Consider the following 15183-nt stretch of genomic DNA (forward strand, 5'->3'; position numbering starts at 1 on the left):
CCTGATATGATACTGCTATATTATGTTTCAATGTGGCAATAAACATGTAATTACGTCATGATTTTAAACAAACAAAACAACATTTGTTAGCAACGGAGGACCACATTTCCCAGCAGACAAGCTCAGCGTCTCATGGGAGCTTTAGGGAATTATTCCCCTTGTTAAAATGATGACGTGTTTCATTCTTACCAGCCATGTTTGAGTAAATACCCATTTCCTAAGAATAAGGGAAATATCTAAAGGGTTTTTGTTTAAGAATGATGAAATAAAACACTTGATCTGAGCCCAAAAAGATTAGGAACAGAGGGGGCGGGACTTGATATGTGAGAGTCGGAGTTTACCGTACTTTACAAGGTGCACTTGAATGCATCATGAGGGAGGAGTTAGCAGAGCAGTGAAGTTTAGCCTAGCAGGAAACACCGAGGCTCCCGCCGCAGCGGAGGAGAAACAAGGGGCAGTTTTTAGTTTATTACCGGTGCACAGACGTGATTTTTCCTCGGTAAACACACCGCTGCCTGGATCGTGAGGAGTAAACGCTTTCGGTCTGGTCACATTTTTCTCTGACTTTGAATGAGGAGAGAGCTTCTAGGCAACTAAAAAAAAACACCGGACAGTGGCTGGAGGTGGAATCTTTATCCAGCGTCTGTAAGCGGCGGACATCGGCTGAGCAACGGCCGTTTGGAATCAGGTGGGTTGGGAGGTGGGCCCGTTTTTTTCACGTTTCACAGAGAGCTGGTGCCCACAGGTGTTTCGCCTCTTTGGCTAAACTATTGACAACAATCGCTACCCCCTTTCGTTCCAGCCACCTGTTTTTTCCGTTCAACACCTGAACGGCTCCAACACGAGCTAGCTCAAGTTGATTGTTTGGGCAGACATCATTCTTCTAATTGCTCGCAGGCTAGCTGGCTAATTTTTACTCCTGGTATCGCAGCTGGAAGTCCGAGGCAGCTCGGTGCTGCTGCCTTTCACAACTTCTTGAAGCCAGTTTGCACAGTTAGTAATAATGAGCCAACTGTTCTCCACATGAAATACACAACACCGTGACGTTGGCGACGATAACCAACGAAAGGCTGTTGTTTACCTACATGTTGAACGTTGTTTTAAGTTATCCTGTCACTAACACACATCCCTGTGTGGCCACTTACACTTTGTAATTTACGTTTTATAGTCTTTTTTTTTTTTTATTGTCCTTTAATGGTTCCCCTTCATGCCGAATGCCTCTCAGTACCTGAAAGACTCGTACAGACTCGTCACTCGTGTTGTGTGGAATAAGTGGGTCAGTTTATGACGACGCCGACATTAAATCATCGTTTCTCTGCGCGGAGTTTGGTTGAAGGATGAGCCCGGGTCAGATGTCTTCTTCTGGTTGGCTAAGCCTGGCTAGCGTGTCGTTAACCGTGAACCTATAGTAAACAGTGCGCCCAGGCTAAAGTGACTAGCTCAAGGAGGCATTAGCATACACCTGGGCGTAATTGTATCAGCTTGAAGGCGTTCATGGAGCAAGAAATGAAACCAGAACACAGTTCTTAAGAATTTTAATAAGTCGTTTTAACTCTTGTGGGGTCGTTTTCCAAGAAAACCGCGTTTCTCGCCAACCAGGTGAGTAGCAGCTACAGGTATTGTTGCATAATTACGGAAACGTCGAAAACTCCAGCTAGGTGTGTCTCCCCCGGCAGGTATGTTAGTAAGCCCTTTGAGTCAACGGTCTGGTTTCAGCAGTGAGTAAATGGTGCGTTTGAGGAGGGGTGTGTGTGTGTGTGTGTGTGTGTGTGTGTGTGTGTGTGTGTGTGTGTGTGTGTGTGTGTGTGTGTGTGTGTGTAAGAAACGTTTCACCGGTTCGGCTAGTTTCGGAAAAATTCACGATGAAATGACAACAGGTACGAGAAAAATCTGAATTTATCCAAACTGTTTGTTACGTAGGAGTCCTCATGTGTCAGCTGCATGCTAACCCTCTGCAAATATAACGCCGTCCTCCACCTCTGTAAATCACTGTATGATTAACTGGGACAGACAGACAGACAGACAGACAGACTGTGTGTAGCTCAAGAGGGGGGAACAAAGCTTCACAATCTGGGCAGGATATGGCTGAAGGACACACTGGCTGCGTCCTTCCAACTCCCCCTGCATCAGGGCAAAGACTATCCAAACAAAAAGCCTTTGTTCTCAGTGGACTTAGTGCGATTCCACCTGCATAGTAAAGTCCACCTGAAACTATTATGGAGGCTAAATAAACCTTGGCCACTCCCGAATGTGAGGCAGAGACACTGTCACCAGCTGGAGCGTCCAGTAGATTTCAGAGGAGTAGGCTCTGAAAGGACAGTCATGCATGATTGTTTGCATTTTTAGACCGAACAGGAAAGTTAATTTATCTAACCCTTGTGCCGGGTGTCCAAGCAGTGTACCTTTGCTTGTAAACTTCAAACAGAGCACTTGGCTCAGACTGTCACGCTGTGTTTAACTGTTAACTTGATTCCTGCTTCTGCTCTCCCAATGTGCAACACATTATCAGGCAGGATAGAGAGGCTTCTTTTCTGTGGTTTGCAAATGGGACGGCAAAGGAAGTAGAAATGCTGTAAAATGTCTTTTTGGTTCATCAGGATTTACAGCAGATGTGCAAAATGACTCTGCCAAGTAATGATGGATTGTTGTTTATGAGCAGCTCAGACAGAAAATACACCGAAGTCTTATTGAATAGAATAAGTCATAAAGTCATGGAAGGAGTTGCATCTTGCTCAAAATCAGACTGATGTGCGCTCAAACAGCAAAAGTATTTAATCTTCAGACCTTCATCAGGAGATCAAAATGAACACATAAAGACGTCACACATACTGTATGCTTTTTAACCCACATGCACATTCAAACCCAGAGTGTAGATACTTAACAACACATCACAAAAAATCAATACGGAAAGCAACTTTATAGACCAAAAGGTAAATCAACTGACAGCCTGTATTTGTAGTCCAAGTGTGACTGTAACATTATTTCGAAGTTTCATTGGAATCATCATATTCAAACAGGGTGTTTGTGTTCATTGATAACGGCTGCATAGTTGAGCCGTGATACTAAGAATGGCAAGTCACTGGTTAGTCTCTCACGACGTGTGTTTATGATCTGACTGACGCCTGATGCTGCTGAAGAGCTGCAGCTGTAAGTTGATTAATTGATTAGTCAGTGGACTGAAATTTAATTCTCAGCTACTTCATTAATGGATGGTGTTCAGTCATTTCAGTCAAAGAGAATAATACTTGTAACAACTCTCTGTTCCTCATTTGTTAATTGTTCTCTGTGACATGATGGAATATCTTTAGGTTGTGGACAGAATAAGACATCGATATCAAAAATAACCTGCAGATGAACCGACGATGATGACTATGTTTAGGTTCGGCCGTAGTTGACAGCCTTGCACTGTGGCTGTTCGAGCTCTGTTAGAATGAGGTTGTGGTCGAGGATGTGGTACTGACAATTAAGGAAGTGACTTCAGAGTAACCCAAAGAAAATCTGTCAAAGATATATTTGACACACTTCCTCACCTGTTTAAAATAGTTTACAATATTAGCTTCAAATATATAAAAAAATCTAATGTCTGTTATAAAACCCCTCCAGTCAAGTGTGTGTGTGCGCATTTGTGTGTGTGTGTCAGAGGTATTGATGCTGTGTGTTTCTGTCCTGTTGGGTTTCATGATTCTGAAGGTGTGTGTACCCTGAGTCCACCCTGGTCAGTCTGTCTGCATTATTTTTACAGGACAAGTGACTGTCTTTGATAAAAGAACAAACAGCTGCTGGAAACATAATTGTACTTTAAAGAGTAATTTGTTTTCTACACTGTTTTCAAGATTTTGTGCGCAGATCTTCTTTTTTTTTCCTGACTGAAGGGGTGTCGTTTAGCTCAGTTGGTAGATCAGCCGCCCCATGTACAAAGGCTCGGTCCTTGCCGCAGAGGCCCAGGGTTTGAGTCCAACCTGCGGCTCTTTGCTGCATGTCATTCCCCATCTCTCTCTCCCCATGTTCCTGTCACTCTTCAGCTGTCTCTGTACTATGAAAAGCTTCAGAAAGGCCAAACAAATAAATAAAAAACGTGACTGAATATGATGCACAAAAGTTTGAATTGTAAAAGACAACATTGTGATGGATGGATGGATGGATGGATGGATAGACGGACCCAGAGTTTGCTGTCACCTGCAGCAAACTCTGACCTGTTCAGACAAGTCACCAGTTTAATGACACTAACTTTGATCAATAACACCGAGCTCTGTCTCCCCCATCATCAGCCCACCCTGCTGCATTCTGTTGGTCACACCTGACACATGAACGTCTTACTTCTGCTGTTCTGATTCACAGTTGTTGATACATTAAACACTACTTTTTATAGAGCTGCAAAGATTAGATGATTGATCCAGTAGTTGTTGTCTATTGAATTAAACAGCAGCTATTTTAATAATCACTTTATCGTTTTGAGTCATTGTTTGATTTCAGATCCTCAGATGTGAATTAGTCCTCTGTGACCATTAACTGAATATCTTTGGGTTGTGGACAAAAGGACACATTTGTGAACGTCACCTCTGACTTCTGGGAACATTTTTCACCATTGCAGCTTCAGGTCCTGATAACTCACCACTGTCTATGAGCGTCTGTGTGTGTGCTCCCAGTCCTCCTCCCTCTCTTCTCCGTGTCTCCCTGGTTCTGATTACAGGAAGGAGAGAGTGAGTTGGTGGGAGACATGATATCCTGCCAGCCACACCCAAAACTGACAAGATCTTGTTTCTGTTTTGTTAGTGGAAGGAAGCATCTCTGTGGATATGGCAGACTCCTCCTCCTGTTGCTCTGCTCTGTCTTCAGCCTGAATACACAGGAACACACACACTCTTTCACACGTCTTCACACATGCATCAGCATGACACACCTGATGGTGTGATGGTTTCTGTTTCATGCTGCTCAGAAGCCCCCCCCCCCTCCTCTGTCCCTGCACACTGCACCGACCTGACACCGATCACACCCCTGACCCGCAGCACTCGGTCCAACGCTGATCCGAGAGGACTCGTTTTCACCACCACGACCAAGAATAGCTCAGTGGTGCCCAGCTCAGAATCACAGAGAGGTGTCAGGATGTCCACTTTTAGTTTGATTTGGTGCCTTATCAAAAGTGTGCGTGTGCGCAGTAGGTGTAGTCACAGGTTTTCAGGCCATGTGTGTATGCTGTACAGTCTATGAGGCAGCTGCAGAACAGGTTCTGCTCCACCTGTCTGAATTTGGTTCACTTTCTAGCCGCATTGTTTTAGTGGGCGTCTGTGCTTCAGTGTTAGTGGATCACACGTGGGTCAGGGAGGGGCTCAGTATGTTTGCACCTTTTTTTTTTTTTCTCTCTCTTTCCTGTCTTGCAGCGAGTGCTAGCATAGCTGCTGATTGCACAAGTCCATCAGCAGAATGTTTCGGATGCCAGGCATTTCCTGGCCGTTGGTTCTTCCTCTGAGGCGCTATGTTAGCTATGTCACCGAGAGACGGCGTCCACGTAGCTGGTCTAGCCACCCTCACTTCAGGTTGTTTTTGTCCTGTCCGGGCATGTTTATGCACATTTTTCTCCCTCCATTGACTCCCTTCTCAGCTTAGATGGCTCGGTCGATATGCCGGGAATTTGATGACCTCACTGAAGGGTGAAAGCTAACCGAGGGCTTTAAGTGAAGGATGTTTGGGAAAGAGCATTAGGCAGCAGAGAGGACGTGTTTAGGTCGGGCTGCATTGCTCAGTGTGACTTTGTGAGAAGAGTCAATACGGCAGGTAAATGTGCTATCATAGGTAAACAGTGTGTGTTACCTTATCGGGCTGAGAGATGAGCTCACTGTAGATCAAACAGCGTGACGAAAGCTGCTGCGTTTACTGTCACTCACTGCCGGTTCATTGCTCTTCAGCTGCCAAGAGAAATTCCTGTGAAAATCCATATGTGAGGGTGGAACTAAGGCAGTGCTGCACACACACACACACACACACACACACACACACACACACACACTGGTCTGATATGTTTCTGTCGCTCACTTCTGACCTGCCATTGTTCTTCTTATTAACCTGAAACTAACAGGTACTTCCCTGTCACAATAACATCTTTGTCCTCAGTCAAAGTAAATGGACCTTTGGTATATTCTGAAAATTCCACAAATGAATCCCCCATCATTGAAGTGTGTTATCTGAGATAAGCTGAGGAATCTTGAATGAAAACAAAGTTTAGTTTCTTCTTGTTGAGCTGATGTCTGTTTCTTTGCAGCTTTATCTGTGTTTAGATATCTGTCAGTCAGATAAAACATTAGTTTATTGCAATATTTCCAATGAAACCTTATTTTCTTACTAAATGTTTTTATATAACATTTGGTCAAAAACCAAAGTGGATCTTTAAGGGGAGAGTTTGACGTTTTGTCTTTTTGCTTCTTGTCTGAGAGGATACCACGTCCATGTCTGTCTGAAATAGCCAGCTGCTGGTTCGCTCGCCTACAGACACATCAGCAGCACACACTCACAAGTCTTTGTCTTGCAGGGAGTTATGTATGAGACTATTTCCTGGCAGGTTTTTGACAGTAGCTGATTTGAGCAAAATAACGAATGCTTGTTTTCATCCACTAACGATATGTGAATATTAGGAGTTAATTCATGAGAGAAGCAGCTTCATTTATCTATATTAATGTGAGGAAGGTTATGTCAAATCTGTGTATGGATGGACTATAGAGCCATGAGAAGACAGTGAACAGCTGATCAGTCATGTGACCTAAATGTTCACTACATCTCAATGATTGAGAAAAGGTGCTACCATCCCGTTAAGCGAATGAACTGTTTTAGAAAAAAAAAGTATTGTGACACATCATCCATCAAACGTTTCTAATGCTAGACTTCAAAATGAGCATCAGAATATGTTTATGGAAACAACTTTCATGTAAAAATATGGAACATCACTGGCTTTATCAATGAAATGGCAAATTCCTGACTCCAAAACAAATCTATGAATTTGATGCCGGCTCTCATCAGCTGACTGATTCTGTAGCAGACACATCAATACATTTCCATCAGCACTGACACTTTTCAGTCAGTAGCAGTGTACACTGAGGAGGTTAGGTATCCAACCCCGGTCAGGTGAGACGTAGATGATTTCCTAAAGCGAGCAAAGTCACTCAGCAAGTGTCCTTGAGCGTGCTACTCGGTGTACTTCCTGCTCCAGCTCCTGCTAATTTGTGTCTCCCAGAGGATAAAAAAAACCTCCTGTTCCACTGTTGTGGAATGATTAAATGCTCTAATCTCCATCATTTGAACGTGATAAATTGTTGCCTTGTTAACTCTGCTTGTTTTAAATATCTGGTGTTTCTTCTTGACAACAAGAATAAGTAGGATTTTAGAGAGAGCAGAGGAGGAGGTTAATCTAACTGTCTGAACGAACAGCCTTAAACATCACTGCAGCTCACATAATTGCGATGTTCGTTCCCAGCCTCGGCCCCTGATAAGTAGCTGGTGTAGAAATAACACTCGCGTGTGTTTAATGAACGGGTAATTTGCGCTCTAATGTCTGTCAGCTTAGTCGAAAGGCCACAATTAATCTGGTCAGAGATGAACGACAGCGGGACAAGAAACTCACACCTGACGTGCAGCTTGTGTTCCTACAGGAGGAAGCTGAGCTTTCCATACGTCTGCTGGCTTCACACGATGGTTCCTACTCTCGGTTTTCCATCAGCAGATTCCTCTCGTCGCCCTTAGAAGCCGTTGTTTGTGAAGCAGACCTCCCACCCTGCCATTGTCAGCAGAGCTTACAGCTTTGAGCTCCCTCTTTCTGCTCCACTGCCTCTCCTGAGACCAACACACACACACAGTCTACAAGGACTTCAGGCTTGTGACCTGCTGCAACAACAAGCATGTTACTTGTTGATGAACCTTCAGTTGTGTTTGTTTTACCAGTGAGAGTTGTATCTGCTCAGTCTGAGCAATCTACAGGCTGAACCAGCACAAAGCTGGTGTTGTCGTCAGAGTAAGAGAGTTGTGAAATTTCTGCCAAGATTAAAGTTCAACTGAAATCCAGACAAATAAATGTTCTCTGGTAGGTTTGACCTGTTGGTGCAACATCTCTGTGGGAGGCTCCTAAAATCAGTTCACTTTAGCCTACCAGGCAGATTTCAGTGCACTCTGATCTTTGATTGCCTTTAATTTAATCGTTAAAAACATCCAGACATTGTCTCGTTTACACGTCTCAGATGTGCATTAATTATATTTAGTTTGAGTTTTGGACTCATGAAGTTGTGAAATAGGGAACAATCAATAAAAGTATGTGTCAGTCAGGATATCACAGAAGTTGATAGAAGTCCATAGCTCAGCTATCGGTCAACTGATTTCATGGGAAACTGCACTCAGAAGATTACAGGCCATTTCAGTGATTCTAATTGAACAAAAGATGCCAGACTCAAATGCAACAGTGCAATAAATTAAAGTTGGCAAAGTTCTGATTCATCTATGAAACTAGATGAAGCAGAGCAAACATTTGGTGCTCCGTCAATCACAAAGAAAAGCACTGAGCTTTAATAACGAGCACTATTGAAGGGTAACTTCAGTATTTGTCAGCGTGGATGTTTTGTGTGTAAGTGACTGACGGGGACAACGAGTTTTGAATTTGGTCTTATATCGCGTGACCGCGCTGCAGACTTGAAACGGGATAAAACCTTATCCTTCATCTTCGTCTTGTTTTTTTTTTTTGTCACTGAGCTCAGATTGTTCGCAGCGAGTCAGACAGAGTTCAGAAGTTTTCTGAAAAGATTTGAAAATATATATATATTTTTTAAACATAACTGACTGTTTCAGTGAAGAGTGCTGCACCAAACATTCAAACATTGAGAAGGAGAGAAAGGTGTAGTATCCAGTGAGTCCAGTCAGCCTGTTGTACCACAGCACTGTTGACTCGTTCTTTGAGGAAGCTGGAGATGGAAGTGTGTGACGCAGCACTGCTGATATGAGGGTAATACCAGAACTATGTCTGTATTTGGACCCAGGCGAATGAGCTGCTTCAGACGGAAAACCGTGACTCATGCCGCAGGCCTTTGTCACGGACTTGTGACATCGTGGATCATATGTCTGACTGCAGTTATGAGTTTTCCCGACCTGCAGCTCTGAAACACTCGGCTCCGAGCTGCTTTCTCTTGCATAGTTGAGTGTCGGTGAGTGAAGGAGGCTCACACACGCGCGCGCACACACACATACACTGCTCAGAGGCCTGTACGCCGCTCTGTGGTTGAACCTTTCCTCCACGTGATGGAGCTCAGTGAGTCAGTCTCTCTGTACAATGTGGAGCCCGGCATCAGCTTCACCACAAGTAGTCTTCCACAGAGCTCGGCCTGTCGCACACTTCCTACGTGAGACTTGAAGAAAGAATGCACGGCCGCTGTTTTTTCCCTCTCACCGTCTTCCTCCTCCACATTTCCTTCCTTGTCCTTCTTTCTCTAAAGTGGCGTCTCTCTGTATAACAGGTGTTTTCGTGTGTGTGTGTGTGTGTGCGTGTACGCACGTCTGTGGTAGCCAAACAATGGTTTCTTAGTTGTGCCCTGACTGACCTCCAGCCCTTATCTTTTGTTTTTTTTTTCTTTTTTGTGGAGGGGGGTTTCAGTACCCAACCCACACACACGTGTGTGTGTGTGTGTGTGTGTGTGTGTGTGTGTGTGTGTGTGTGTGTGTGTGTGTGTGTGTGTGTGTGTGTGTGTGTGTGTGTGTGTGTGTGTGTGTGGTTGTGTGCGTGCCAGCCAGACTCCGCCTCTGCAATTCCTTTCTCTCATCATCAGTCTTGTTGGAGAGACACAGTTACCTGAGGCTCCGTAGATTCCAGGTTTCACTTTTCACAGACTCCTGGTGTCTGCGAGGCGGATACACACTTCCAGACTGCCCCACACTCTAAGCCGCATCCTGAACAGCAGCACTTTGATTTAACCACTTTAAATCTTTAACTTGTGTGATGGTTAAGCAAAGCAAACACATTAAATCAGGTGGAAATCTTTCTTCATTTTTCATTGTACAGTGTTAATGTTTTGCTTCTGCTCCGTCGGGAGTCTACTCCCTTTTTACAAGTTGTTTTATTTGTCAGCGCTTATCAAATAACTAAGTTTAGTGTTTTGGCACTCTGGCAGTGTTTTGCAGAAGCACCACCCAACTAAACACGCCCTGATCTGCACTGAGCACGTGCAGCTCTCAACAGAAAGGAGAAGGAAGCATCATGGCTCACTGCTTAGCTACTACCTTCATTAACCCCCAAAAAACAAGGTGTTAAATTCTTTGTCACCATTTTCCTAATGGAGCGTTTACTGGTCTGAAGTGTCATTCCACTTCTCCCAAAATATATTTTAGCATAGTCTTGACTAAAACAACCAGATTTCATGCAGGTCCACTTGAATATCTGCTATTCCTCAGTCACATGCACATAGCACACTGCTTACTGCAGGGCTATTGAGGCCACGCCCCCTACCTGCACAGGTGATTTCTGTATCTGGACCACACTTGACTATTGAAGAAACATTTCATAAATCTGGTAAAATGTTTTTTTAATTGTTTTATTTAGTAGTCTGCTTATGACAAAACAAAATGTTTAGAGATGTGTTTGGACATATGATACAGTTTGTTTAAATTACCCACAATTTACAGTTAATTCCCATAAATTTCCATAATCCCGATGGAGTTTCTGATTTGTAATATTTCCAAAATCCCCCATCTTAACTTCCCATGGAAAGTTTCTGGAAACGTACCGGAAACTTTCCACACCTTTGCAACCCTTAGTCTGTCCATATTTGTCTTAGTGCAGCTGCAGTCTGAGAATGTGGTTGAATTCGCTTCAGATGTGTTAAAGCCACAAGAACAATTGTGCCAGACTGGACCTGAACCATTTCTCTAAGTGACTCAGCACTTATTCTCACAATCAACATGTGAAATTACAGTCACCTCTATGTAATGATTCTGAAAGGTGCTGAACTGAGCTTTATGACATTAGGAGCAGATGAATAAAGTCTGTCTCTCTCTGTCCAGACATTTAACTCAAAGCAAAGAGGAAAAGTCTAATCTGTGAGAAAAGACGAGCTGTGAACTGAATCAACATGTTGAGTGTACAGACATGATGGTAATGAGTGCATACTGAGACAAAGATGTAAACACTGAAGTGTCCTCTGCCTCTCCCTCTCTCCCCTGCAGTGAGCCTCAGTGGGCCCACAGGCTCCACACTGGTGCTGAGACAGGATGAAGAGGTTCAGGCGACACGGCCAGGAGTCCCAGAGAGATCGACTCAAACAGGAACTGTTCCAGTTCAACAAGGCAAGTGAAGCCTGACACAACGCACGCACGCACACACACACACACACACACACACACACACACACACACACCATGTTCATTTTTATTGCACACTCAAACATCCAGAGAGCTGCTCCCTGATGATGGCGGACCTTTTCCTGAGATTCTCCATGTGTGTGCTGCATGCACAGGTCTAAACACAGTTCACCAGATGTTACCTGCTGTTCACATCAGCTCATTAGACCACTGCCCTGTCGTTTTGTGTCGACGCCCACTTTGACCTGTTCAACAGAGAGGTTGTGGTGACATGAGCTCATTTCCTCCTTTCTGACTGATCTCAACAGACTAAATGTAAATCATTCAGTGAACCATGTTTACATGCTCTGCAGTGTGCAACATCACATCCAGAGCTCCACCATGAGCAAACTTTGGACAAGGATGGAGCTGCTGTTTACTGTTAGTGCTGAGTCCAGGTCACATGTTTAAATGAAGCAGACATCACTTCACACACAGAATGTGATAATATAGATGATACACACAGCTGACTGACACAGGTATACACAGCTGAGGGTGAGATGATGAAAACCTTAAACCCCTAATCTTTAGGAGGAAATGGTCACGTGCAATACAATGACGGCGGCTCTCACCTCGCCTGGGCACCGTGCCAACATGGCACAGTTAGTGAAAGTGCACTTCTTCTTTGCCATTCTCTTTATTAACAGATATAAAGACTGGTGTATGATGCAGAGGCATTAATATACAAACTGGGATGGGCACAGAGAACAGGTACTAAACTGGTACTGGTTCCTTACTGACCGTCAATATTTGAAACATTGAAAGGTGTGAGTTCACTTTTTGAAGTGGAATGAGAAAGCAGTGAAATGAACTAACTCAGGGAATCTTGTTTTCATCAAAAAAGTAATAACTGAATCTTGTCAATGTCAAGTTATAGCAAGGTGTTGATAAGTATTGGTATCGATGAGAAGTATCAGTACTGATTTCATTAACGATTCCAGCCCTATGTTGGCTCAGTGTGGAGTAACAATCAGACTTTACACAGGGCTTTATAGCTGTGACAAAAAGAGCCTGTGCATGCAGACTGAGTTTAATACATCTGGGCTCTGCTCATCTACTAAACATGTGCAGTAAATGTGTTCTATAGATGTCCCACCAAAAGGACATGACGTCTTTCTGTCAGTCATCCTTCCTATGTCTTGTCTACCTGCTCTTATCTGCAGTGTGTTTTTGCTGCAGTCTCCTGTCTCTATCCTGTCATTGTCTGGGCTGTCACAGCTTGGTCTAACCCGCCCACCCCTCCCTGCTCTGTCTCCTGTCTGTCCTCTGTCTCCTCCTCAGACGGTGGAGCATGGATTCCCCCACCAGCCCAGCGCTCTGAGCTACAGTCCCTCCCTGCAGCTGCTGGCCATCGGCACCCGCTCCGGTGCAATCAAACTGTATCCTTCACTGAACGACTGTGTGCACGCGTAAGCATAAATAGTTGTCAGTGAGGAATCTGGGTGTCATGTTTGAACTTGAGGCAGGCCGCACTAATGAGCGACTGTGACGCTGCTAAATCCTCGTCTGCGGGCACCTGGTTCAGGTATTTTATTTTCCCACGCTGTTGCAAAACGCTGCCTGCTATTCTCAGACGGCGGAGCCGCTGACGCCGTAGCCTTTCACACAATTGTGGTCAGTGACAGTCCGGCGGAGCCATTTGGTACACTCTGCCCATTGACACAGAGACACAGAGGTTTTGATAACGGCGGTACCTTCTCTCATTAGGTTAATCCAGTCACACAATGCAGCAGATTGTTGAGCAAGAGGCCACAGATAAAGGAGAATCTGTGCATGAATATTCTGAGTCAAAGTGCAGAAAGCTTCAGACGGAGTCAAAGAACAGAGCAGCTTCTGTTGTTTTTATTTAGCACACAAATCATTTGATAATGTGACACTGGAATCAGTCTCCATAGTGACGCCGTTGTTCCTCCACAGTGAGGTCCGGGCAGACTCTGCAGCAGCCCCAGAGCTGCTTCAGTGTCAGTGACTGCGCAGCACTGAGGCAGCGCAGGAGACGTATGATGGACAGACTTAGCTGCAGGTTAGCCTCTTTAGGTTAGACTTTGTCTCTATTAAATGACCAATCAGCGCACTGGAAAAAACTACAGGATCCTGACACAGACTTTGGAGACTTTTGAGTTTACAGTAAAAATTAGATCCTTCCTCACAGAATATTTAGAAAGCCAAATCATTTTAAACGGTGTTCTAAGTGTGAGATTTAGAGGGCTCTATTCACAGCATGGCAGGACCGGAATATGATATTCACATCTGTTTTCATTAGCGTATAATCAGCTGAAAATAAGAATCATTATGTTTTTGTTACCTCAGAATGAACCTTTTATCTACAGACGCTGCAGGTTCTCCTCCATCATGTTTCTACAGTAACCCAGAACAGACTAACTAAACAGTAAATCAGCACACAGCTCGAAATGGAGGCGGTCAGATATTTTGGCACATTTTGTAGCCACCATCGTTTCAATGCCGTACTCAACTTTTAAGTGTGATAAACTTGGTTTATGGTTCTGATGGGGATGTGATCTGATCTCGTGGTCCTGTTATCTACTTTGTGATACAGTCGCCTAGTGTTTTTATCATTTGTGAGAATGTCTGCCATAAATCCAGTCTGTCCTTAACCAGCACTCAGATATGGTGCTCCAGGTGTGGAGTTCATGGGTCTGCATGATGAGAATGCTGCTGTCACACAGGTGCACTTCCTGCCCCACCAGGTAAATTTAGAACATTCACGACACACTCCCAGCAGCCTTCAGTGCTCTCTCTGTCTCTCTCTCGCTCTCTCTGTCTCTCTCTCGCTCTCTCTGTCTCTCTCTCGCTCTCTCTGTCTCTCTCTCTCTCTCTGTCTCTCTCCCTTATAAAACAGTGTTGATTGATTGTGGCTCATGTTCAGGTTGAATTGGTGACTCTGCTGGACGACAACAGTCTGCACATGTGGACTTTAAGAGCCCACAAGGGACTCTCTGAACTCTTGGAGATCGGACGCTTTACTCTCACCGGACCACCTGGGTAAAACTCTCAGACACACTAGTACATTTCCCGCCTTTCTCAAGCCTTAGACAAAGCAGCTAGTTTTCAAGGAACCTTTTAGGAACTTGGGTATTGTTTCTGCATTTCAATTGAAGGATATTACTTCCAGTTGTGGTTTTTTGGGCTTCCTCAAAAATGACTGTATGTAATATGGTACTAGCCTAGACTAGAACAACATGGCCACTGCATCAAACACTGCATGTTGCTTGTATTAGTTCCTTGAGCTTCTTAGTTTTTGGAAATGCTTGGGTGAAAAGACATATCTTCTAGGGATGTTTAGTTGTTTGATCATAAACAGAAAACTGTGATAAATGTTGATCAATGTTTCCTAAAGCCCGATGTGACATCCTCAATATCTTGTTTTGTCCACACCTCAAAGAAATTCATCCATAGATCCATAATGATCCATCCAGATGATTCATAGATGTTAGTTGCACTCCCTCTTCTTCTCCATCTCAGAGCCCCTCCAAGTGTGACCAGAGTGACAGCAGTGCTGGCTCACTCCTCAGGGGAGCTGCTGCTGTTGGGGACAGAAGGAGGACACGTCTTCATCGTTGAAGTCCCGGGCTTCAGAGAGCTGGAGGAGAGAAATATTAGTCTGGATCAAGTTGCAAGCAGGTCAGCAGCTACACACCAACAGGCACATTGTGCCTCACTTTAAGAACCACAAATGTATTGATGAATATTTGGTTGATATTCACACAAAGCACCTCAAGATGAGGTCTCTGTGATGCTGCATCAGTAAGTAATCACAAAATAACGTGCTGATATTTTCTGCCATGCTCAAGGTTTCTTGCCCTT

The 15183-nt window shown here is 44.2% G+C and overlaps 1 protein-coding gene across 4 annotated transcripts in view; it reads left to right on the forward strand.

The window, feature by feature from the left end:
- Nucleotides 1-365: 365 nt before the first annotated feature.
- llgl2 (LLGL scribble cell polarity complex component 2) overlaps nucleotides 366-15183 on the forward strand; it is a 28114-nt gene continuing 13296 nt past the window's right edge. For 3 of the 4 annotated variants that reach the window (XM_010743764.3, XM_010743768.3, XM_010743769.3), the window contains exons 1-6: nucleotides 366-688; nucleotides 11185-11304; nucleotides 12640-12737; nucleotides 13985-14066; nucleotides 14246-14361; nucleotides 14842-15000. In XM_010743764.3, the coding sequence (XP_010742066.1) occupies nucleotides 11230-11304; nucleotides 12640-12737; nucleotides 13985-14066; nucleotides 14246-14361; nucleotides 14842-15000 (530 nt within the window). In that variant the 5' untranslated portion in view covers nucleotides 366-688; nucleotides 11185-11229. Of the gene's footprint in view, nucleotides 689-1461; nucleotides 1600-11184; nucleotides 11305-12639; nucleotides 12738-13984; nucleotides 14067-14245; nucleotides 14362-14841; nucleotides 15001-15183 lie in introns of those variants that run through there. The other variant, XM_010743766.3, reaches the window with a different exon arrangement.

Source organism: Larimichthys crocea, chromosome XVI (assembly GCF_000972845.2).
Source record: "Larimichthys crocea isolate SSNF chromosome XVI, L_crocea_2.0, whole genome shotgun sequence".
NCBI lineage: Eukaryota > Metazoa > Chordata > Actinopteri > Sciaenidae > Larimichthys > Larimichthys crocea.